General features: G+C 47.9%; 4 protein-coding genes across 5 annotated transcripts; 1 reads left to right on the top strand and 3 right to left on the bottom strand.

Moving 5' to 3' along the window:
- Window positions 1–633: 633 nt before the first annotated feature.
- LOC136198479 (rap1 GTPase-activating protein 1-like) lies at window positions 634–4,804 on the bottom strand. Its single transcript, XM_065988425.1, has 16 exons — window positions 4,212–4,804; window positions 3,889–4,069; window positions 3,525–3,803; window positions 3,306–3,476; window positions 3,030–3,101; window positions 2,881–2,967; window positions 2,721–2,821; window positions 2,633–2,665; window positions 2,458–2,576; window positions 2,345–2,399; window positions 1,892–2,282; window positions 1,637–1,819; window positions 1,513–1,581; window positions 1,357–1,461; window positions 1,159–1,296; window positions 634–1,099 (listed from the first exon to the last, which is right to left on the bottom strand). Exons 1-16 carry the CDS (start codon window positions 4,646–4,648, stop codon window positions 734–736), a joined length of 2,787 nt encoding a protein of 928 aa, XP_065844497.1. The 5' UTR covers window positions 4,649–4,804; the 3' UTR covers window positions 634–733.
- A 732-nt stretch (window positions 4,805–5,536) lies between these two features.
- Window positions 5,537–18,331, bottom strand: LOC136198468 (lysosomal-trafficking regulator-like). Its single transcript, XM_065988414.1, has 48 exons — window positions 18,144–18,331; window positions 17,947–18,085; window positions 17,798–17,882; window positions 15,065–17,732; window positions 14,923–15,007; window positions 14,806–14,866; window positions 14,638–14,753; window positions 14,152–14,585; window positions 13,986–14,100; window positions 13,674–13,932; window positions 13,470–13,621; window positions 13,121–13,393; window positions 12,897–13,070; window positions 12,491–12,826; window positions 12,232–12,427; window positions 11,706–12,169; window positions 11,555–11,641; window positions 11,417–11,505; window positions 11,133–11,352; window positions 10,974–11,086; window positions 10,847–10,915; window positions 10,723–10,796; window positions 10,325–10,665; window positions 10,186–10,263; window positions 10,001–10,135; window positions 9,728–9,946; window positions 9,601–9,677; window positions 9,362–9,550; window positions 9,168–9,310; window positions 9,010–9,109; window positions 8,892–8,953; window positions 8,775–8,833; window positions 8,636–8,722; window positions 8,514–8,579; window positions 8,340–8,446; window positions 8,128–8,286; window positions 8,010–8,076; window positions 7,793–7,955; window positions 7,593–7,733; window positions 7,432–7,538; window positions 7,263–7,376; window positions 6,657–7,196; window positions 6,497–6,598; window positions 6,298–6,437; window positions 6,153–6,244; window positions 5,920–6,088; window positions 5,787–5,858; window positions 5,537–5,727 (listed from the first exon to the last, which is right to left on the bottom strand). The coding sequence occupies exons 1-48, from the start codon at window positions 18,290–18,292 to the stop codon at window positions 5,640–5,642; spliced, it is 9,975 nt and encodes a 3,324-aa protein (XP_065844486.1). The 5' UTR covers window positions 18,293–18,331; the 3' UTR covers window positions 5,537–5,639.
- LOC136198497 (NTF2-related export protein 1-like) lies at window positions 17,994–19,463 on the top strand. The gene is made up of 3 exons (XM_065988459.1): window positions 17,994–18,528; window positions 18,583–18,727; window positions 19,163–19,463. Exons 1-3 carry the CDS (start codon window positions 18,427–18,429, stop codon window positions 19,327–19,329), a joined length of 414 nt encoding a protein of 137 aa, XP_065844531.1. The 5' UTR covers window positions 17,994–18,426; the 3' UTR covers window positions 19,330–19,463.
- Window positions 19,053–21,743, bottom strand: LOC136198485 (histidine--tRNA ligase, cytoplasmic-like). Of its 2 annotated transcripts, XM_065988447.1 has the most exons (15): window positions 21,609–21,743; window positions 21,510–21,548; window positions 21,339–21,458; window positions 21,187–21,282; window positions 21,004–21,129; window positions 20,834–20,941; window positions 20,588–20,686; window positions 20,436–20,529; window positions 20,257–20,384; window positions 20,127–20,199; window positions 19,957–20,072; window positions 19,841–19,906; window positions 19,675–19,791; window positions 19,478–19,624; window positions 19,053–19,426 (listed from the first exon to the last, which is right to left on the bottom strand). In XM_065988447.1, exons 1-15 carry the CDS (start codon window positions 21,735–21,737, stop codon window positions 19,343–19,345), a joined length of 1,542 nt encoding a protein of 513 aa, XP_065844519.1. In that variant the 5' UTR covers window positions 21,738–21,743; the 3' UTR covers window positions 19,053–19,342. The 2 variants fall into 2 exon arrangements, with proteins under 2 accessions (XP_065844519.1, XP_065844511.1); XM_065988439.1 differs by having other exon boundaries at window positions 20,257–20,529.
- Window positions 21,744–21,817: the final 74 nt, after the last annotated feature.

The raw sequence follows: 21,817 nt of genomic DNA, 5'->3' as shown, positions 1-21,817 counted from the left end.
GAGTGTGTGAGCTGGCCTAGCGTGCGGGGTGATCAAACCATTGGGGGCGCTGGCGCTGGGCGGAAACGAGATTGATACGATACATAGCGTTTACTGTCTCATCTTGCTATTTATCTCAGGGACCTCATCAACAAAAACTGCTCAACGAAGAGAAGAAAAGTGATATTTTCAATTAATTAATTAATTAATTAATTAATTAAAATGGAACGGCGCTCCCTTGCGTTGCGATTTTAATGCTATTTTATGTATTTAATTAATAAAGATTTGAGCAAAATGCTGTTTCCTCGGGTTGTATTATGGGCAAATAGTATCACACAGCGTCCCGTATATCCGGGTAGGGTAAACGGTTTTTCCTTGTTTTTTCTCGAAAAGCCGCTTACCCTACCCGGATATACGGGCATCAGAAAAATCAATAAATAGCTTCTGAATACCTCAAGTGCAGTTTCCCCGTCTTACGCCGAAAAGAATTATGAGAAAAGCGAAGGCATCTTTTTCCACGAAGAGTGTGCTGGAGCGTAACTGTACGAGGCTCAGAATGACCCAAAAATGAAAACGTCGCTATTCAGTCGTTCGACAAGCAATTATAAAACAATTGCATGACTTACAGACACACGTAATACGAAATAACCTCAACGCCTTCAACTAATTATTATTATTAGCTCTACAAATTAAAACTTCATCTAAAAAATTAAAATATGAACACTATCTCGTGAGTGCGTGTCCATCTCTACAACTACAAATGTGTCAAATGATCAATAGTGGTGTCCTCCTTCGTATCTATAGGCAATACAACTAAATCGTCACTAGCGCTACTACGTGCGCCGGCGCGTTTCTTTCTCAAACTATTTCTATTTCCAAGTCCTGATATGGAGGCGTGGCTCCCTATGCTCGTCGCATCGATACCGGAATCATTCGGCTCGACGCTGTGTTCTCGACTCGAACTTCCGCAAAGCAAAGTCGTCGTCTGCTGTTGCTGCGAGTGATGAAACTTTTTTGCTCCATCCGACTTCGTGGGCGGTTCTATCGATTTAGGATCGGCGTGGTACGCGAGAGCCAGCATCACTCTCTCTTTATCCACCGTATCGGACGGAACAACAATCTATCGGGAAGTACTATTGATTAAAATACTGATTCTACATTTGAAATTTTTTCTCTTGCCTTTATTAGGTCGACTGGAGATACTTTGTAATAGTCGAGATCCTTGACAAGTTGACTGACGTCTTCTTTCCACGTCGAAGGACTGCAGTTTTCGTTGCCCCACAGAAGACACGTCTTAAATTTGACAATTTCAGGAACCTAAAATAAAAGAAAAAAAATAATATAATAAATTAATAATCCTAATCCAATCTCCTTTACCTTTAGCGGTCTCCGGATGATTTTCTCGAAGACGTTTCGCGGCAATTCCTTGATCGAGGGCGAGAGCAAAAATTCGCGCGCATTATCGTCAACAAATTCAACAACCTATCAGAAAAATATTTAAATATAAATATAAAACGCTCGCTATTTGTTCACCTTTTCGAACATGCTACAGGCGGATTGAAAGTGAAAATAATGACCGAGTCTCTTCAATAAATCCCAAATCTAAGCAAAAGAACATAGTAAAAAAATTGTGTTACTATAAAAATATTATTTGTACTATTTTGAAGTCAACGGAGCCGTGAATGATTTCGAAGCACGCCTGCTCCAAGTCTGACAATTCCAAATATTCGGCTATGCAAACGACGCCCGAAAGTGTCGCGGGACTCAACGAGCAACATCCCGTGTGAAGATACTCCATGACGACGTCGAACTCGTTAAAATCGAACTGAGGAAAACGAACCTGAAAACAAACAAAAAAAAAGAAATAAGGTTAAAAAGTGCAGACCAATAATATTTCTCTATGTATGTATACCAAATATTTTCCGGCTACAATTTTAGCAGGTGTCTCCACCGCCACAGCCGTTGTCGGCGCCGCCGCCGCCGCCGCCGTCGCCGCCACTTCCACTTTATCCAAAGATGCTTTTGAAAATCCTCTTTGAAATTTCATTTTGATTTTTTCTTTCATTCCGCCGCCGCCGCTACTCTTTTTCGTCTTCTTTTCCTTTCCCGTTGCAGACGGTCTCCGCGACGATCGACTCAGCGACGACGAGCCGTCGTTGTCGTCTTCGTTCACGTTTTGGGGTATGGACGTCAGTTGGATTTTTCGGAGCATGCTTCTCTCTTTCTTCTGACTCTGCATTCGGGTGATGGACGATCGGCGCGGATGAGCGGGAGCCGCGTTGCAGAGAAGGGACTTGAAGATTCTAATCGTAATCATTATTAATTATATGATTTTTTTATTTAGAATCCTTTGATTATTTCTTACTTGCTTCTTGCTGCCAGTATGGCTTTTATTCCGTATAGAGGAATTTCATTTTTACCTACATATAATATACCAATCAAAAAATAAATTATTAACCTCATTTATTCTTTCTATACCTATGAGGCATATGACGTCGCTTATATCTTTGTTCTGATAGGCTGCTTTGAGATCCAACGAGAGCTGGTCAAAGCTTTCGATTTTTTCCCGGTTCACGTCAACGAGAGGACTTGGAGGCCTAAAATAATCAAAGTAAATCATATATCATTAATTTAAATAATTGAATCTATTTACCTGACAAATCCAACGGGAAGCCAACTACCTCGTCTAGAGAAAACATCCGTCTATATTTACTTATTGATTAATTTTTTGAACTGCTTACCTTCCCACGGCAGTTTTGACGTTCTTTCCTTCTTTCAACGCCGTCTCCGCGTCTTCGGCTGCGATGATCATGTTTTGCATCATTTGCAATTGAGTTCGATTCTAAATCGTAATAATTTCATTTACATATTAATTATCTACGCACGAAGCTTCTGCCCTACCTGCAGTTCGGCGAACTTGGGCGCACGGAAACACGCCCGCTCCGCATTAATAATCTTAGCCAATAGGAAATCGTGAAACACGGAGTCCTGAGAAGAAACGCGTATCAACATAATTTCTATATAGACATCTCCCCGCCCACAATCCTCACGTGGAAAAAAGTGTCCTGTTTGGATAAGTGCGGCTTACACAGCGGTACGCCGTCCCGTGACACAACGCTAACCTAAACAACGGGAGGAAAAACGTATTACCGTAATTGTTTCCATCTAATCAATTTAAAATAAACCACTAAACCGCAATTACTTCCAACTATTGTTTTCCCTAATGTTTCCTACATTAAGCGGAGCCTATCTACTGTCCCTAATACATTCTGCCTGCCACGCTTCAACTATCGCTTACAAAGCTATCTAAAAAATCCGCCTCTTACCCTATAACGAACTCCTTTCCCATCATCTTTGTTCTCATCGTCCTCGCACTGAACAACGATGTACGAATGCAAGAAATGCGATCGTATCGCCATGGGATCGAAGACCGTCTCCCCGCCGTCGACGAACACAACGCACACCAAATCGTTCCCAATATGCCGCTTTCGCTGCACCTGCAACCGATATAAATATATAAATAACACTATTTATTTCATTGCTACCTGTTGCTCGTCGCCCCCCGGGAGCAGCGTGGACACGTGAAACATAACGCGATGTCCCGCCCACTCTTCGTGGACGCTCGTCTCGCCCGTCATTCCGAAATTGATATCAAGTCCGCCTCGATAGCCGCGAAAGCCCGTCAACTCGACGCGCTTTCCGAGCAGACGAAGAAAGTCGTCGAATCGTTGGCTCCCGGCCAAATTCCCGAGAATTTCGTCCTCGCGCGTCTGGCCCTCTTTGACGTAGACCACGCCTACTTTGTGATCAGACACAACAAAGCTCTACGGTTAGAGAAAGGAAAAAAAAAGAGTGGGCGTGGTGACCATTGCATTTCAAATAAGCCAGATGTTCTCCCCCACTGTGTACCTGATCCAATTTGAGTAACTCGTCGCCAAAGGAGCTCAGCTGAACGCGTTTCAACGGGTTGATCAAATCGAGTTCGCGACCCAATGCCGCGACGACCTCGTCCAAATTGTATCGATTCGCCGAGAGACACGAAGCCGGAAGGAGACCGTGAACGAAATGAGATGGCGCTCGAACGAGAACCCTAACAAAAGGATCAATAATAGAAAGGACCACGCCCACGCGCGCCCCACACGCGAATCGATTAATCGGCTAATTGAATAAGGGATCCTATCAAAGAGGACGCGCCCCCCTTCTTGAAGCTTTCTTTTCTTTTCGCCACTAACCTGAAGTGCTCCCGCGATATAGTCGCCTCCTGCTTGAGCGAAAGTACGACGGGACCGATTTCCGGGTCGTCGACGTAAAAGTTCCAGTGTTCCGCTTCGTAAAAGTGAGAACGATATTCTTCTTCGTCGCATTTTTCGATTGCGTACGGGACTTCCGGCGCCGCGGTTTGTGACGTCACGCGCGGAGGGAACGAACGCCCGCTCTCGATTTTCCAACCGCTCGTCGGCACAATGACTGAATTCTCGACGGGGTCGCAATCGCCCGTCTCGAAGCACTCCGATTGGTCGGCGTCTTCTTCGGCAAGCGCGCTAACGAAGCGCGGCGGCGACGTAAAGCTCATCGATAGGCGTCGCGTCGACCAAGGTGGATCGTCGCGCTTGGCCGCGACGCGCGACTTGAATCGTCGCAATCGCGCGAGTAGAGGATCGGACGCCATATCGAGTGACGATGACGAGAATACGGGAAAATGTGTATGAACCGTTGCGTCTTCTGTTCGCTCCGCGTTCTTGAACGCTCTCGACGTTGTCTCGGTCGCGCGCCGATTTGCTAATGACGTTTGATCGGTCGATGCTCGCGAGATGGCATCGATTCGGTTGGGGAATGTTATTGTAGCGTGCGTAATAGAGTCGTAACACGCCTACTTTTCTGTGAGACCCCGGAAGCGTTCGTTGATATGACACGGATGCTCACTTGACCGCGAAAACCGAGTTTGTACTTCGGTGACGACGGTACCATTTGACGCGGTTGCGTCGTTTGCCCTTTGTATTAGTCTTTGCGGTTCATTGAATAATCGAATTTGGCGCTCCCTGCTGCATCCTGTCTAAATTTAGTCGCACATAGAGTAGCACATGTCCATTTGTCATCCTATTCTATATGCGTGGCGTGGTTGCGAGAGCAACAGCTCCTCGTGCATCGTGCACTTCCTCTCCACTTTTTGCCCCATGTCATTCAGCTTACGTCACTAATATGACGTCACTTCCTAAACACTTCCTAAACGCTTCCTTACCGATGACTACTGGATGTCCACCGTGGGAAGGAAGTGACCCTACTGCGCAAACCTGTGCCCATATGGCACTCACTATCAATTTGGGGAGGCAGTCTACCAAAATCTTAAAAAATCTCGAAGCCCCAAGTCAGCTACCCAACTAGAGTAACTACCAGGTACAGAGTAATGTGCACGATAAACCGGCGTAGTGAAGAACCGGTACATCGTAACTAAGCAAACCACTATCCGTGATAGTAGTAATGCCCAGCTGCTGTTTTCCTCGCTCTTTTTTCTAAGCAGCATGCACGCTACTGTAATGACTGGCCCCGAATTACAGACTGGCGCTAAAAAAATAGACTAGATTCTGCAACATTTGATGCGTGCAGTCGACAAAACGCAAATGCAAAACTAAATAGAAAACCTGTTCAGATATTCACATCGTCTACGCTACGTGACAAGATTTCCACGCGACAACGCTGCCATCGTGCGTCCCGCCATACAACTCTCGACTGTCACCGCTAAAAGCAATGCTGTAGAAAGAAAAAAAATCAATTACTAGTTTATTTATAGTAATATGCAATTAACGAACCAAATGACGGGACTGCTACTATCAAAACCTCGAACGTCAAACAAGGGCGAAAGATCCCAGCTGCTGAAGATTCTACACAGAAGCACAAAATCGATGCCTAGACCTAGACAATTCAGCGCCATCAAACTCTCACCTTATGCATCCTCCGTCCAGGCCTGCAGCAAGGACGTTTATGTTTATGCCTTCAGCAGCAGCGGAAAAGACTAAGCAGTGGATTCTGGTAGAAGTGCAACTGGTTTGAGCGACGGCAGAGGCATTTATCGTCCAGAGACGCAGTTCGCTAACGTCTTCAGCTGCTCCGACTACAGAAGAAGAAGAATTGCTCCATTAGGTCAATTGCGAAGGTAATTTTGTGCGAAATCTTACGGTATCCAACTGCAATATCTCCGAGAGTATCGCTAATAGCTACTGCTGTTACTGACCTAGACTGCGACGCAATAGACCGAATGTACGACAGTCTAAATAGAACCCCGTGTAGCCAGAAGCGTAAGCGGAAACGTTTTACGCCTACCTGTTCAGGTCCCAAATAATGCAATCTCCATCTTCACTTCCAGTCACCCACACGCCGAACTCGCAGGAGACTGCCAAGCAGGTGACGGCACTTCCGTGACCGCAGAGAACGGTGCGATTCCCCACCACACTATAGCCGGCCTACTCATAGGAAAGAGAAAAATAAATTGTCTAACTATGTCTCTCTCTACTCGACTCACCGCTGCTTGGGGAGACTGCAGAAGATGCCAGATAGTAATAGCTCCGCGAGAGTCGCCAAGCAAGATATCCTTGCCGCCTCGCGAAGCTCCACAGCAAGTAACCTAGCAACGCAGTAAATAATTTACCTAATTAAATAACCAGCGTGCGAATATACTGTACTTCTAGATTTTCTAGGCGACTCGGTAAGCACAGTTCATTGGCGCTTTTCTGCAGACGAACGCGCACGGATCCGTCGTAGAACGCCCAACTGACAATTCCCCACAATCCGGCGCCGTCGCCTTTCGCGTTCTCGGCGGGCACGTACGTCGCGTTCGGCGCGAGTGTCACGATCGCGTCGCCCGATGATGGTAGGTGAATCGACCCAACGGGACCGGCGTACGCTTTTCGCCACAGAACGCCGACCACGCAGCGTTTCACGCGACCCAAAAAGGCGAACTGATTCCACGCTTCGTTGAAGTCGTGCACGCTCGATTCGAGCGACGCGTAGAGGGGCTGCGATTCGTTCATTCGCTCGAGCCGATCGAAGTGTTCGGGACCGCCGGCCGACGAGAAGGCCAGCTGGCTGTGAGTCGTGCGCTGGGGATGGGGAGACGTGAACAGCTGCTTGGGCGATTGACCGTAGCTTCGGATTTGGGCTTCGATTGCCTGTCGCTGCATGGGATCCTTGTAGTCGTCGAGATTGACTGCACCGAAGTAGGTCTACACACACAAAAAGAAAAATGCGCATTGAGTGGAAATTTTGCCTGTTTGCGCACAGAAACTCACGCTGGGATGGAAAACGTTTACTGCGTCAACGGCCGCCTGACCCGTCTGTTTGTACCCGAAGACGAGATCGATCCACTTGCTAAGATTTCGAGAGACGTGCTCGCATTCTAGAGCCTTGAGTGCGCATCTCTTTCAAAGCGTGGCACTCTACTGGAAAGATATAGCTCACCTGACGATGCTTCAAAATGAAAAGTCGAGCGTCGCCGTTTTCTGCCCAAGAAGGTAATATGACGTCAGACACGCGCTGTCCGGTCTGGCGCAGTCCAAAATTAAATCCTAGAGGTAAATTTAAGGCGTCCACTCAGGACCTGATTATATTTAAAAATCTACCTTCCCCGTTGAGCAAAATTTCAGGCAGGTAAAAGAACTCTGGAATCATTTCCTTGACGTCGGACGGCGATTGAGAACTGACGAGTTTCCACGTCGATATCAAGCTGTGAAACGTTCGATCGGGCACGTCAAAATTGCCGTCTAAAATAAAAGAAGAGAGTTCGTATAACGAGAGCCGATCAGCGCTTGTTACTACTCGCCTTGGTATTCAAGGAACATGCTGGTGAACGGAAGCACTCGCACGAGATAATGCAGAACGATTCCGCTGTTGGAGTAGTGAGAACCGTAGTGATACGGCTTGGATACTAGAGGAATTTCACTGTTTCCGTATTCGAGTTCTCTCTGATACTCTTCCTCGAGGAACTAGATAATATGGATATTATTATAGCAATAGGATTGGATCTAAAATGCATGTGCCTTGTAATTCATAATAAATTTCTCTGTTTTTGTCTCGTCTTGCACAGATATGGGCTTACTGAGATCTCTGTACCAAAATAGATGATATGTTATTGATACATGATGATGAATGACTAACCGAAACGTCTTCGGATTGCTAAGATCGAGCTGCTTGCTCGTGTAATCCGCTAGTATGAAGGGGAAAACAGGATACTGCATCAAGTCATTGAACGTTCTTCCAGCCATTTTGTTCAAGTGGATGATGTACTGGAAATTCGTCATTAAACCTTCTCTCCATCTGGAAATACAATGCTTTGAGTGTTAGAAAAATTTGCGCAAGAAGCCGAGCACCTCTTTTCGACCGAATAGCGTAGAAGAGATCCCTTCGATTCGTCTTCGTAATCAACGAAGTTTTCCAATTTGAGTTCCAAGATGCGTTCGTGAAGATCGTTCCTTTCCTGAGAAGAACGCAGGCAAAGTATAAACGAAGAATCTGCGACACCACACAGCCGTATATAGACTTGCCTCAGTGGATTCAAATGAGAAAAACAAAGACTTTCCGTTAATCAAAAACAACTCTAAGGCGTTGTCCTGTAAAAGTCAATCATTATCAATGACAAATAGGAAAATGACACGAGATAACGTACCACAAGACGGAATCTTCTGCGGTGAATTTCAACAATATCATTGTTCGTCCACGACATTGTGGATGGCTCAGCGTCGCCGGGAATGGCCTAACAAAGCAGGCGTATTCGCCTGAAACGCTTCCAGCCTAAGAACTCTTACTCGAGTGATGTACGGATCGCCTACTTCCTGTTCTCCCACAAAATACATTTTGATATTTCCTGTATAAAAGAGTTCGTCAGACGTTTGATTTCCACATCACAGCAGTGTTCGTTTTACCGAGAAGGAATTCTCCTTTTACGCAGGCTGCCGCTGAAATGTGCGAACAAGCGAAATAACACCTAGTACATGCAATTCAATAAGATTATAAGACTCTCTCTTCCCAACGTTTTCATACTCCATTGCTATTTTCTCCTTTTCGTCTTCAATGGCTTGCTCCTTTCCGTTGCGTCGAAACGGTTCAAAAAATAGATACGAAAACGGACTATCTTTCGCTTCTACAGATGACATAATAAATAAAACTTGGAAGAGATGCGTTGATCACTTCCTCCTCACCCGAACTCTGACACTCTTTCATATAGTACTTCTCTCCAATATGAATCAGAGACGGCTGAAAACGTTTCCGTATCCGATCCGGTCCCTCGGTCGGATCCAGCTGCCAGTGACGAGGAGAGGAGTCGGAATCGAAAAAAGGACATCTACGGTTTTTGAAAGGTCGTCAATATATACTCGTAAACGTCCCCCAATACCTTTCGTGGGTCAGCCGTTGGACTACATTTCGCCACATGTTCGAAAGACGATGCTCTTTATTGCGTTTCTCCTTGATGCACTCGAGCAGTCGACCTTTCAGTCCGGACTGCCTTTCGAACACTCTCTGAGTGACAGTCGAGGAAACGTCTCTGAGAGTTCGAAGGGAGCGATCGATTTTGGAGAGGAATCTAAATAATTTCAGGCATAGTCCCGACGATACGACGAATAGCAAACTCACCTCTTAACGTTTTCTTTGATGCTGTCAGTCCAGCTTTTGTTGATGGCGACATCCTTTTCTTTCCACTCTTCTTCTAGCTGCACACGAAGAACGTCGAGATAATAGATGCCTAAGGGCTCTACGGTACCTTGCTCAACGACGACACCAAGGACTCGGGTAAGGTAACTTCGGAGCCTTCCTTACTGACGGTTGACAGGTTCGCTTTCGTCGAAATCATTCCACTTTGTAGAATCCACTTCGTGATGAACGATGCAACGCGTCTCACGTCCGAATCTCGATCTGTTTCGCGTTTCCTATCCAGTTCTTCGATGAGAAAATGCATGTGGAGCACGAGCCTGGATGCACACTAGCGAAAGAAAGAAATATCACTTTGCTCTCTCAGTGTATGCGTCTGCTTTACTTTTCGTCCAATGACGGTCGTGAAGAGCGAAGCTAACACTGGCAAAGGCGACGTTTCTTGCAATCGAATCAAGGCGAGACAACGAAGCGACTTCGAAGTCTCCGGAGACAGAAAACTCGTCAGAAGCCGTCCAAACTGGGCAAGAAATTAAGTGTACAATCTAGATGACCGTATAAGTAGTGTACCTGAATTCGAATGACCGTTTCAGCTGACTGAACGAGTCGAACATAGTGCTTCGAACTCGACGACGTCGATTCGCGGCCCTAAAGAGCGAGAACGACCGTCAATTCCGTCGCACCACGATGCCCCCAATTCTACTCTTACGACAACTAAGCTCATGACTTCGGTAATTCGATGAAGAACAGATAGACAATACGTTCCAAATTCGTCGCAATGATACAAAGCCCGTTCTCGGGCGACGTCTTCTTCGTCGTTGCGCGACAACGAAACGGAGACTTGCTGGTGCGCCGTGCTGCTCACGACGAGACCGACGGCTTTCACCCAGACTTGCTGAAATTTTTTTTTCGTCGATTCCGAACTGCTCGCTGTAGGCATAAACTCGAGCCCGTCCAAAGGCGTCCACTTGGGATCGCTGCGCCGAAAATCGTCCAGAGCCGTCAGAGTGACGTGATAGAGTAGCGAACGATGTAAATCCAACTTCTTGCCTAAAGAATCGAGACAGATGTCGGTTGATAGGGGAATCGAAGAAAACTATTTTGTACCCTGTGGTTCCATTTTGAGCCACAGTAACGAAAACAATTGATCGAATAATCTCATACTGTCTTTGTCAGATATTCTAACAAGAGATTAATAGTCACGGCAAAGTGTTGTTATTTTTCGCCATACCTGCAGCAGCATATCACCAGAGCTGTCGTAAAATTTCGCAAATCACTGAAAAATTTCTTACTCTTTGCCCTGTATGCATAATATCAATTGAATAAGCTATCACTCTCAGAATTCGACTTTTGCGCACCTGTATTCTCCTTGCTTTGCCCAGGACGAGTATTTGCTCAAAGACGAGACGACAATTCTTGCAACGCCCTCCCGCTCTAGCACCTCAAAAATACCAGGAACCGCATAAACAAGCTAAAGACAAAATTAGACACACAAAAACATAATATAGAATGCATACCTGAGACAAGGACTGGCAGAGCAGAGATGCCATTTCTGACGGGCAATCAGCGTTGTCAAGAAAAACCAGGAGCAGACTGACCGCCTCCGGTCTGCACTTGACGTTGTTGCAGTATTGCCAGAGGCACGGGGATCTCGGCGGCGCTTCTTCGAAGTTGCTTATGTCAACGTCGGACTGAGCGTCTGATTCGTAATGAATTGGAGACTCGCCACATCGAAGGCTGTATATAACAAAACGCTATGTGTACAAGTACAACTAGCTCTAACGTTCGTTTTCCTACATACCTTTCTGTTGATCGAATGAGTCCTGGCTGACCGAGAAGCATGTCGAGACAGGCGAAGACGATGTCAATGCTCGCAGGATAGCTTCCAATCTACAGAACAAAACATAGAAACAGTCAAAGACAGTCAGAAAGATCTCACCTGATAGGCGAGCAAATTAAATCCTCGAATCCTTTTGAAGTTCTCCAACACGGAAGGCCCGCCAACATTGAAATAGTCATTGAGCAGCTAAGAGACAAAAAAGGTGTCAATTATTTATTTAAACAGTGTCTCTTTCTCTACGAGAACGCACCCTTATCAGCGCAACTCGATGCATTTCAGACGGATGCTTAGCAAAAGCCAAGAAGCCGTCGACGTTCAAATCGCCGAGAAGATTCTTCTTCGAATCGGGCAGATTCTCCAGTTTACCTCGCAGCAACGCTATCAGGACGGTTTGCAGCATGTCGTCGTCCGGCGCGTCGACGTAAAAAGCCGTCGCCGCCACCTCGTGCCTCGCCGATCCGGTGACGGCTTCCCACGAGAGAAGAGCGCTGAGCGAATCGTCGTACGTCGACTCCTGATCGCTGAAATTGCCGTCCAACTCGTAGCTGAGCTTCTTTCGCGGCGACGACGACGTCGACGTCCGGGCGAACGACGAAGCAGCGCGATTCAAATCCGAATAGGAAGCGCTCCGCCGCATGCTGCTGCTGCCGGCGTCGATCGATTTGCGAGGCGTGCTCGTCAGCGGCGTCGAGGCGGCAGAGTGAACGGAATCAGCTACGAGAAAAAAATATTTTCAAAATATAGCGAAATGAGGAAATGAGGAAGGGAACTCCAACCGATTCTTTGAAGATCTTCCCATCCGCCGATGAACGGCTGTCGAATGATCGGATTGGGATGGCTGGTTATGAGGGAGTCGAAAATCAAACCCAAGGTGAAACGTTCGGGTGGATCGAGCATGTAGCCGAACAAAGTCTGAATATTCGCCGTCACCGTGGGACTGAGCGAGCAACTATCTTCCTCTTCGGCACAAATCTAAAGAAAAGAAAAATCGAATCATCGCTTTATATATATATATATATTTTTTCTGTACCGTACCTCGCAGTTCTGAAGTATTCTTTTGACGACGTCCGTCTCTTCAAATAATTTCTTGTTGTCCTTGTGGTAGAGACACGTGGCGCCGACGAGCGCGTTGAGAGCGTCGATCATGGGCGCGAGCACGTCTCGACCGCTGTTGCCTTCGTTGTAGCACTTGATCCAGAAAGCGGAGTCCAAGATGACGTCCTCTAAGAGACGACGATTCATTACGCGCGACTCGTTGTCGTTGAGAATTTTGTAGTCGTCGTCGTCGTCGTCGTCGCCGTCGTCGCCGTCGTCGTCATCGTCGAAGTTTTGGTCGATTACGGGCTCTTCGCACATGGCATCAAAGAGAACCTAGTGTAGAAATAATTCAAATTATAATAATGTATTTTGCCTAGAGAGAAGAGTGGACGTCTTTCGTTACTTTCATCGTGTACATGGTAAGACGATAATTTCTGCTGCATAGTATTCGCTTCAGCAAAACGTATCCGTCGATCGACTTGAGATCTTCTCGAAACGAACTGTTGCTCTTGTCGAGCGTCAGAATAATACGAAGTGCGAGAGACAGTACTCTGGAAGTGCAGTCCATTGACGTCAGCTACAAATTACACGTCAGAAAAGTGCCGTCAAGGCGTGAAACCGTCGTACCTTAGCCAGCAGTCCCAAAAGACACGTTATACCTCCGACGTGGTGCAAAGCGTTGTCTAATCCGCGCGACCTCGATTTCTCCACGCAATCGTCCAAATAGACTTGTCCTTGCCACGGATCGGCGCTCGTGCTTCGGGGTACGACTTTCGCCGCCGACGGGCGAAAAATCGAGGCAAACGTCGACGGCAACGACGTCTCTTGCGACGCGACGACGTTGAATTGATAGAACACCGACTCGTCGACGCCGGGCGCGTACAATAACTGGAGACGCTCCTATAAGAATACATATATATATACATGTATACATATGTAAGGTGTGTGTGTGTGTATGTTTGAGTGCTCTCTCTACCTTGATATTGACCGCTAGCGGAATGTCGCGCGCGAATGCGACGATTCTGCTGATGGGATCCATCTGAGGAATCGAGTTACTGACGCTGGAAAATTCCAAGCTGTCCGGTCCGAAGGAGTGAAGGCACTCCACTTCCCTCTCAGGCAGATTACCTATGAGAGAGAAAGAAGAATAGAGAAAATAACTATGATCGTTCGTATTCACCTTTATAGAGGCTGACGTTTCCGAGGCACAGAGAAACGTTGTCGCCGAACGACGAAAGAGGCAATTTGTCTAATTTCTTGTGGTCGACATTGCGACTGGCACGTTGAGCAGAGCGATTCGGTTGCGACGCGGCGGAGGCGATGGCGGCGGCAGTGAGACGTCCAAACTTCAACGTCACATTGGAATTCGACGACGACCACGGCTTGACTGAAGGAACTTTCTTCATCGTAGAAAGTGAACCGTTTAGAAACAATTGTATCTAGAAGAAAGATCGAGAAACGAAGAGACTCGCGCAAGAGAGACGATCTTAACCTCAGAGTGGTAAGCGTTGCCTTTGCTCTGTACTTTAGACACAGAGACGACGACGTGAGACCATTTCTCTATAGGAATGGGACACGGCAATACGGACGCATCTTTTCTATTCCACCTAAGAAACCGATAATCTTCTGGTCATTTATTCATTTGCCTAATTAATTACCTGCAGTACAAAAGGACTGTATTTTTATCTGGAACAATTTCGGCGTCGACGCAAAGCGAATTGTGATCGGGTCCAAACGAGAGCACGCGAATCTGCTTCTCTTCCAAAGGAGACGAATCCTTGACGGAACCCATATCAATCGACGAGCTCGGAGACACGTTTTCGAGCCATTCCGGCTGCGAATACATGAGAAAGAACTGTCGACTCAATTTGAGCCACAGAGACAGAGTGAATCCACTGGAAGTCGGCGCCCAATTCAGCGGCTTCAACGGAAGTTGAATCGAGTATTTCGACGCGTCGTTTTTCGTCGGCGACGAGCCGGAAAAGTGACGTCCGCCAATCACTCTCTGTACGCCTTCGTCGAGTCGAACGAAAGCGGACGGCACGACGTTCTCGCGAGAGGCGAGCTTATCGAGAACGGATAGAAGAATTGTCTAAGAAAAGACGCAGTTCTTGAAAACAGTCATCTGGATATAAGGTACCTACCTTTCTCGAGTCTACGCTATTGATGTGGAAAAAGAGCTGTTTTATATCTGGACCGCTGACGTCGTTCAGAGCGAGTGTGCACATCAGGTTGGCTATACACTGCGCAATGCCAGACTCTAATAAATAAAAGTCAAACGTCGTCGCTTATAATCTTTCTCTCTTTCTTACGTTCGTACTTCTCTTCGCAAAAAACGAAAGCAAAATCGTTGATCAACGTCGTAACGACTTTCTAAACAACCAAATAATCGACTGCTACGGATTTTTCGCGTCAACACGGCACCGTACGTGTTTCGTAAAAAGATGGAGATTCAACTCCGACGAATTGGCGATGTTCTGAAGCCTCAAGATAATCCGACACGCCGCCGAGTAACTAAAAAACCAAAAATTAGGCAAAAAATCATATTAATTATAAACGCGCTTATTATACTCGACGTCGTCGCTCGAGCCCACGGCGGAGAGACAGCCAAGGACGACGCAACAGAGTTCGGGAAAGAGCAAAGCCACCAACTGATCATTATCGACGTTTAGCTCGCGCGGACCCCCGCGTTCGAACTCGGTCAACGACATGCTATCGTCCGCTTTGTAGCCGGACAGCTCGCCGTTGCTGACGTCAGAATGAGCAGACGACAACGACAACGAAAGAGAATCCAACATCGAAACGCTCTCCTCGCGAACGAATTCGACAACGCGATCATCATCATCTTCTTCAATCGTCATCGCCGCCAGAAGGGAATCGACCGGATCGGTCGAGACGACGTCCGAGTGCTTCCCGGTCGCCAGATCGAGCAGGACGTCGCAGAGCGAGCCGAGTCTCCGCGGCATGCAGGCGAGCAACGATCGAAACGATCGCTCGTAATCGATAATCGTCGCTATGGTATCGACGTGAAAATTGACGAAAACGTACTGGGACGTTCGCGACATGAGCTTCAGCTGAGCTTCGACGTAGACGGCGACGCTCTCGAGAAGACGTCGATCGAAACCGCTATCTCGACGTCCTCGCGGCAACGCCGTCGTCGTCGCCTCAATCTGATCGAGACAATCCGAACTGCCTTCGTAACCCGACGTCGTGCTCGGCGGATCGGGCGACGAGGCGGGCGCGACGATCGTCGTCGTCGTCGTCGTCGTCGTCGTCGTCGTCGTCGTCGTCGTCGTCGTCGTCGTCGTCGCGTCGTTCGAGAACGATCCGACCGCTTGGAGAATCTGTATCGTTTGCCCGGCGACGGCGGCGGGCCCGGGCGCCGTGAGAAATCGTTGAAATATCAAGTCGCTTTTCCAGAGAAGCGACGCGAGACAGTGGCCCACGTCGGCGTGCAGAAGAACGGCGTCGGCGTCGAGTTCGCGCAGGTCGAGCGCCGTTTCGCGATGACTCGGCGGCAACGTCGACGAGGACGCGGAAGAGGGCGCCGTCAGACCGATGCGAAACAGTTCGTGGAGAATGCCTTCGTGAATGCATTGCATGTCGTAGGTCATATCCGCGGCGACTTCGTAGCCCTTGCTCGTCGCCACCCACGCGAGCAGGGTCAGACAGTCGGGACGGAGCGCGGCGCACGGGAGGTAACCGATTAGGCGTTCGACGCCGATTTTTTGAATCGTTTCGAAGACCTCCTTCCTCGATCGACAGTGGATCGCGCGTGCGAATAGAGCGAGGGCTACGTGCACGAGAGCGAGTTTCCCATCGCATTCGAGCTCGTCCAACTTCGCCGAACAGTCGGCGAATATGGGAAGAACGACGTCCGAGACGATTTGTCGAACGACGGGTCGACGTTGATGCGAGACGATTTTCGCCAAATGGGAATAGACTCTCGCCAGCGTCTTGGGATTCGACTGGGTCAAGACGACGCAGTAGGGCGCGAACGACGTCGTCGATCCGCTCTCGACGTAGCGAGCGTCGACGCAGCAATTCTCGAGCAGTTGCAAGGCGGCCTCCTGATTGTGCGAATCGAAGGCGACGAACTTGACGAGACAGGCGTGCACGAGAACGTCGACGGCGACGAAGCGGCGATAATCGCGCGCGTTCAAGTCGGACAGGACGGCGTGCTGAACGCGACGACTATTCGAGTTCTTGAGCAAGTCGAGTAGGCCGTGAATCAAACGTCGACAGACGTCGTTCATGAACGAGAACGACGTCTCAATATAATCGGTCTTTTTCGTTTTCTTCTTCTTCTTCTGTTGTTGCTCGGGTGGCGACGTCGACGTCGATCCGATACGCGGAACGAATAGGAAGGCGAGTTTGACGAGTCGAGCGAGCAACGGGAGAATGGCGCGTCTCGCCTCGTCGAACGCCGGCAGCGAGGCGATCGACGCGCAATTTCCAAAGAACGTCAATAGATGATTGAAAACGCCGACCTTGTCCATGCACTCCAAAGCGAATCGCGTTCCCGTCGACGAAAAATAGCGATTGTTTATCGCGAAGGCGAGACTCAGCACGGCGCTCAGACTCCGATCGGCATTGCTCACCTCCGGCACGCGATTCATCAAATCGAGCGACGATTCCGGCTTCGCGAGTATCGTCGCCAGTCGATCGTTCGACGTGCGAACGACGTCGACGCATCGATCGAAGAATCGCTTGATTGCGACGCCGTCGCCGCCGCCGCCGCCGCGACTATCACCGTACTCGCTCAACGTCAAACTGACGAGTGACGTCAAAAGAAGAAGAAAAGCGGATACGAGCGAATCGACAAATGAGTCCGATTCGAACGTCAACGTCGTCTCGTCGACGAAATATTCCGGCACGTCGTTATCGTCCTCGTTTGACGTCCATAGTCGCTTCGAAGTTTTCGATTTCGTCGATTGGGATCGTGCCAAGGCGAGCCAGACGAAGAGATCGCTCAACTTTTGGACGATCTTCTGAGGCAATTGCCCGTGTCGTCTCGCCTTTTCGCCGCGTCGTATCGTCGTCACGACGACGCCTTCCAAAACGGACATAATCAATAGGCCGTCGATCCATCGATCGTCGGTCGACGACCCCTCGATTTTAGCAGCGACGCCGTGCCGTCCCACGCTCAGCTGACCGACGAAATAGGCCAGCGAATCGCGACGATGTTCGGCGTGCCACAAAGCGGAAGTGCTCAAAGCGGGCAAACGAAGAGAAATCGCTATAAATACATAATACATATACACAAACCCCCCCCCAAACAATTGATAGGATCGTTTTCCCTACGCGGCGGATCCTCGAGCATCGTCTTGGCGTAGACTTCGAGAAGTGAGAGGAGATTGTCGCACAGATTCGAATCGCAGACGAATCCCTTAGATAAATAGGAGAGAACTACGAATGGGAACCGGATCTCCTAAACTGACACTAATTCTCACCGCTTTGCTGAAACGATCCACGGTCGCTAATAGTAGACGCACGTCGTTTTCGAATGGTTTCGAGCGGCTCGGCGGCTCGGCGCGACCGAATTGGAGCAGGAGTTCCTTGCTCAGAATTTCGCCGACGCTCACCGGATCGCTGCGACATTTTCCGCTTTCGCGACGCTAGTTTCTTCTTGCGTACGGCGTATTCTCACCTCAGAGACGACAATTCTCGCGTCGTTTTTTCGTTTTCCACCGAGAGGACGGCTTGAGCGAAGCGGCGAAGCGATTCGACGCCTTGCGACGCGTCCGAGCCGCTTTTGCGCCGGTCTCGTAGGAAGTCGTCCCACAGGGCTTGAAGCATCGCGTCTCTGCGAAGCGTACGAGAAAAGTGACGCAGAATATAGATCGATCGACGGAGTCCCGTACAACAACAACACCGTACCCCGGAATAGAATTAGAACATTCTTTTTCTCGGGCGTGCGACGTCGCTTCCCCATGTCCTTCTTGCGGGACGTCGACGCGACCGTCGAACGAGCGTGCAGCGCCGGCGAAGAGTTCGCCAACATCTTCTACGACACAATCGACAAGAAGAAGCACGTGAGTGTTTTCGCTCTCAGCAGACGGCCACGCGGACATGCACAGTGCGCTTAGCTCATATCTCATCTGTACACGAGCTTGTCGTCGGTCGTTTGGAACGGGCACAACGCGACGGGAGTCGAAGCGGTGACCGTCTTCCTTCAGTCGTTGCCATCGAGCACGCATACACTGACGTCATTGGATTGCCAGCCCATACCAGGTACAGCGGAGGAATAAAGTATTAGTTTGAATGCTACAGAAATGCACGACGTTTTATTATGGCCTGTTTTATTACAAGTACTGTAGTCAGTTGTCAGACGTCAATGTCATTTACGTGTATGATGGGACCCTCTTTGGCCACCGTACTACTACGGTAGTGGTACATCTATTGTTGTTCCATGGTGGTACCCTGTCGTCAATATTTATTTATGGTATTCAGTAGTTGTGTGAGAACATGACCCTCCTTGACAATCGTACCTCCTCTTACACACTTACATCTACATGTATGGCTATATGGCTATGTGGCTGTATCCTGTAGTCAGGTGTCAATGTCATGTGTATTTATTTATGTACTGGTAGTGCTGTGAGCATGACCCCTTTTTGGCCACCGTGGTTGTACCCCTGTGTCTAGCCCCTTCGTCTCTCTTTTTTTCAGAGGTTGCTTCTCCTGGACAGACTTCTATTCTCGTTGCTACCGAAGGAACGGTGAAGTACGAGGGAAATAGGGAGCGACCTTTCTCGCAGAATTTCGTTCTGACTGAACAGAGTGGCGTGTGGAAAATCGTTTCCGATTGCTTTCGATTTACTGACGAATCAGAATAGAATGATCAATTTTCTATGCACTCGCAAGCTTTTCTTTTCCCAAATCGGCCAGTTTCTGCTTAATTTCTCTTCCCAAGTCTTCTCGTTTGAGTGACACCTAAAAGAATGCCTTGATTGATTAATAATAAAATTTACTAATACTAATTACCTCTTCTCTTGTCTTCGTATTTCTCAACTTGACGAACCCGCCCTTGAGTTCTTCCTCGCCAATGATAACAAGAAACGGAACCTGGTTCTCTTCACAAAACTGGAATTGATTCAGTAGCTTCGGATTTCGCTTGTAAGACATTTCAGACTATAGGATTAGTCAAAAAGTATACGAAAAAATTCACTGTGTCTTAGAACCTTGATGCCTTCCGCCCACAACTGATTGCAAAGTTTCATTCGCTCAGTCAGAAGATTCTTCTGGCCAGACGCTACGAGTACTTGAGTCTCCGTGGTGCGAATTTTTTCCCCTGACCTCTAAAAGAAAATGCACTGCGATTTTGCGTCCACATGACATCGCTCTTACACGACTCTTAGCCTCAACGATGGAGAATATTCGTTCGATTCCCAAACTAACACCGACGCACGGAACCTGAATTACATCAATTAGGCTATATTTTTATATAATCAATAACAAGTAACCTTCTTCTTCTTGACGTCAAACATTCCTACGAGCTCATCGTAGCGGCCTCCGCCAGCGACGGACCCAACTCCAACGGTTTCTCCAGTCTTTGGAGCAGTCAACTCTTCGCCTGATCCTGCTTAGAAGGAGTTACCGGCACTGGAGAAATATTTACTTGGTGTTACTTGACCTTTCAAGACAGCTTCGTAAATCACTCCCGTATAATAATCAAGACCTCTAGCGAGACTCAAATCAAATGATACCTAAGAACCGTCATAATAGCAAAGCGGAAATCAATACTACTGATCACTATTACCCACCCTGTCTAGTACACCGAAAACGCCACAGTACTCCAACAGAAGTTCCATGTCGTTTAGGCCAGCCTTAGCAGCGCCCTGACTCATCAACTTCTCGTCCTCAGCCAACTTCTTAGCAAACTCAGTTCCACCTATACATTGCCAGAGATCATGGCTCCGCATATACAGTTTAACTCCCTTACCAGACAGTCGGACATATGATCCTATGTTCTCTGCCACTTCAGCACTGACCCCCTTTTCTTCGACCATTTCCTTTCTGACTTCAGCCCATTCAAGCTGAGAGGAAGAAGCGATGTAGATGTACTATTGCCTAAGAAGACAATTTATGGTGCACCTTGTCCAGTTTATCGACAGATGAACAGACGGATCTAAATTTCTCCGGAGGAACGCCGCAAGCAGCGAAAATTCCATCAAGCAGTTTCCTGTGATTGACCTACAGTTAGAAAAAAAAGTCTAAGTAAACCCACTTCATGAAATATGTTCTTATTATCTGAGAGGCCCCTCTAGTAATTCCTCTTCATTTTTCAACTGAAGGGGCCCTCTATCTACCTAAACGAAACTGAACGTACAACCAACTGACCTTAACAACGAAATCGCCTAGCTCCAATTCCGTCAATATCTCAGCAACAATCTTGACGCACTCGGCATCAGGTATCATAGGATCGTATTCTCCAGCAATGTCAAAGTCCTACAGCATTCGCTGGATGAGAACGCCTCTTTTTTCAACGACTGCTCCCAGTAAGCACTCACACACTGATAGAACTCTCTGAAACGACCTCTAGTCATGGCAGGATTGTCTCGTCGATACACGCGAGCGATGTGATAACGCTTGATCGCTTTGATCTTATTCATTGCCACGTAGCGAGCAAATGGAACCTGAATGATGTAGACATAGCAAAATGATCATCACAACTGGATTTCGTCTTATCGCACGGTGAGGTCGTAACGAAGAGATAAGAGCTCGCCACCTTGATCTGCCAAATCGTAGATCAGTTTGGAGTCTTCTCCATATTTTCCAGTTAGAGTGTCCTCGAATATTTTTTAATTAATTAATTAATTAAAATCTTCTTAGAATAGGACTGTACCTTCAGCTCGAATACGGGCGTATCTATCGTTACGGCCCCGTGACGCTTGAAACAGCCTTTGATGACGTCAAAAACTTTTTCTCTGACCGCCATTTGCTCGGGATCGAAGTCTCTCGTTCCCTAGAATGCAACGTCGACGACGCTTCCACGCGAGCAGAGCGCTACGGACACCTTTGGAGTCTTCAAAACGAATTTGTGAGATCCCGATTCCTATGCGAAAGCGACAAACGAGAAAAAAGTGACACGTAGAGCAAGACCACGCCCACATACTTTTTCTTTGGGGTCCCTTTTCGATTTCGTTTCTTTTGCTGCACCTAGATCAGCCATGCCTAATCGTTTCAGTAGTCCCGCACGTCCCAGTCGATAAAGTAGAGGTCGACGGACGCAATACTTTAGCATAGCAACTGCGCGTGCGCAATATTATTTGTTTTGGCGTCCTTATCAACGCCATCATCTTCGTCTCAGGCATGGCCCACGCT

Source organism: Oscarella lobularis, chromosome 1, assembly GCF_947507565.1.
Source record: "Oscarella lobularis chromosome 1, ooOscLobu1.1, whole genome shotgun sequence".
In the NCBI taxonomy this organism is placed as follows: domain Eukaryota; kingdom Metazoa; phylum Porifera; class Homoscleromorpha; order Homosclerophorida; family Oscarellidae; genus Oscarella; species Oscarella lobularis.
The sequence above is the reverse complement of the archived record's forward strand: the minus strand, read 5'-3'. Positions and strand labels throughout refer to the sequence as shown.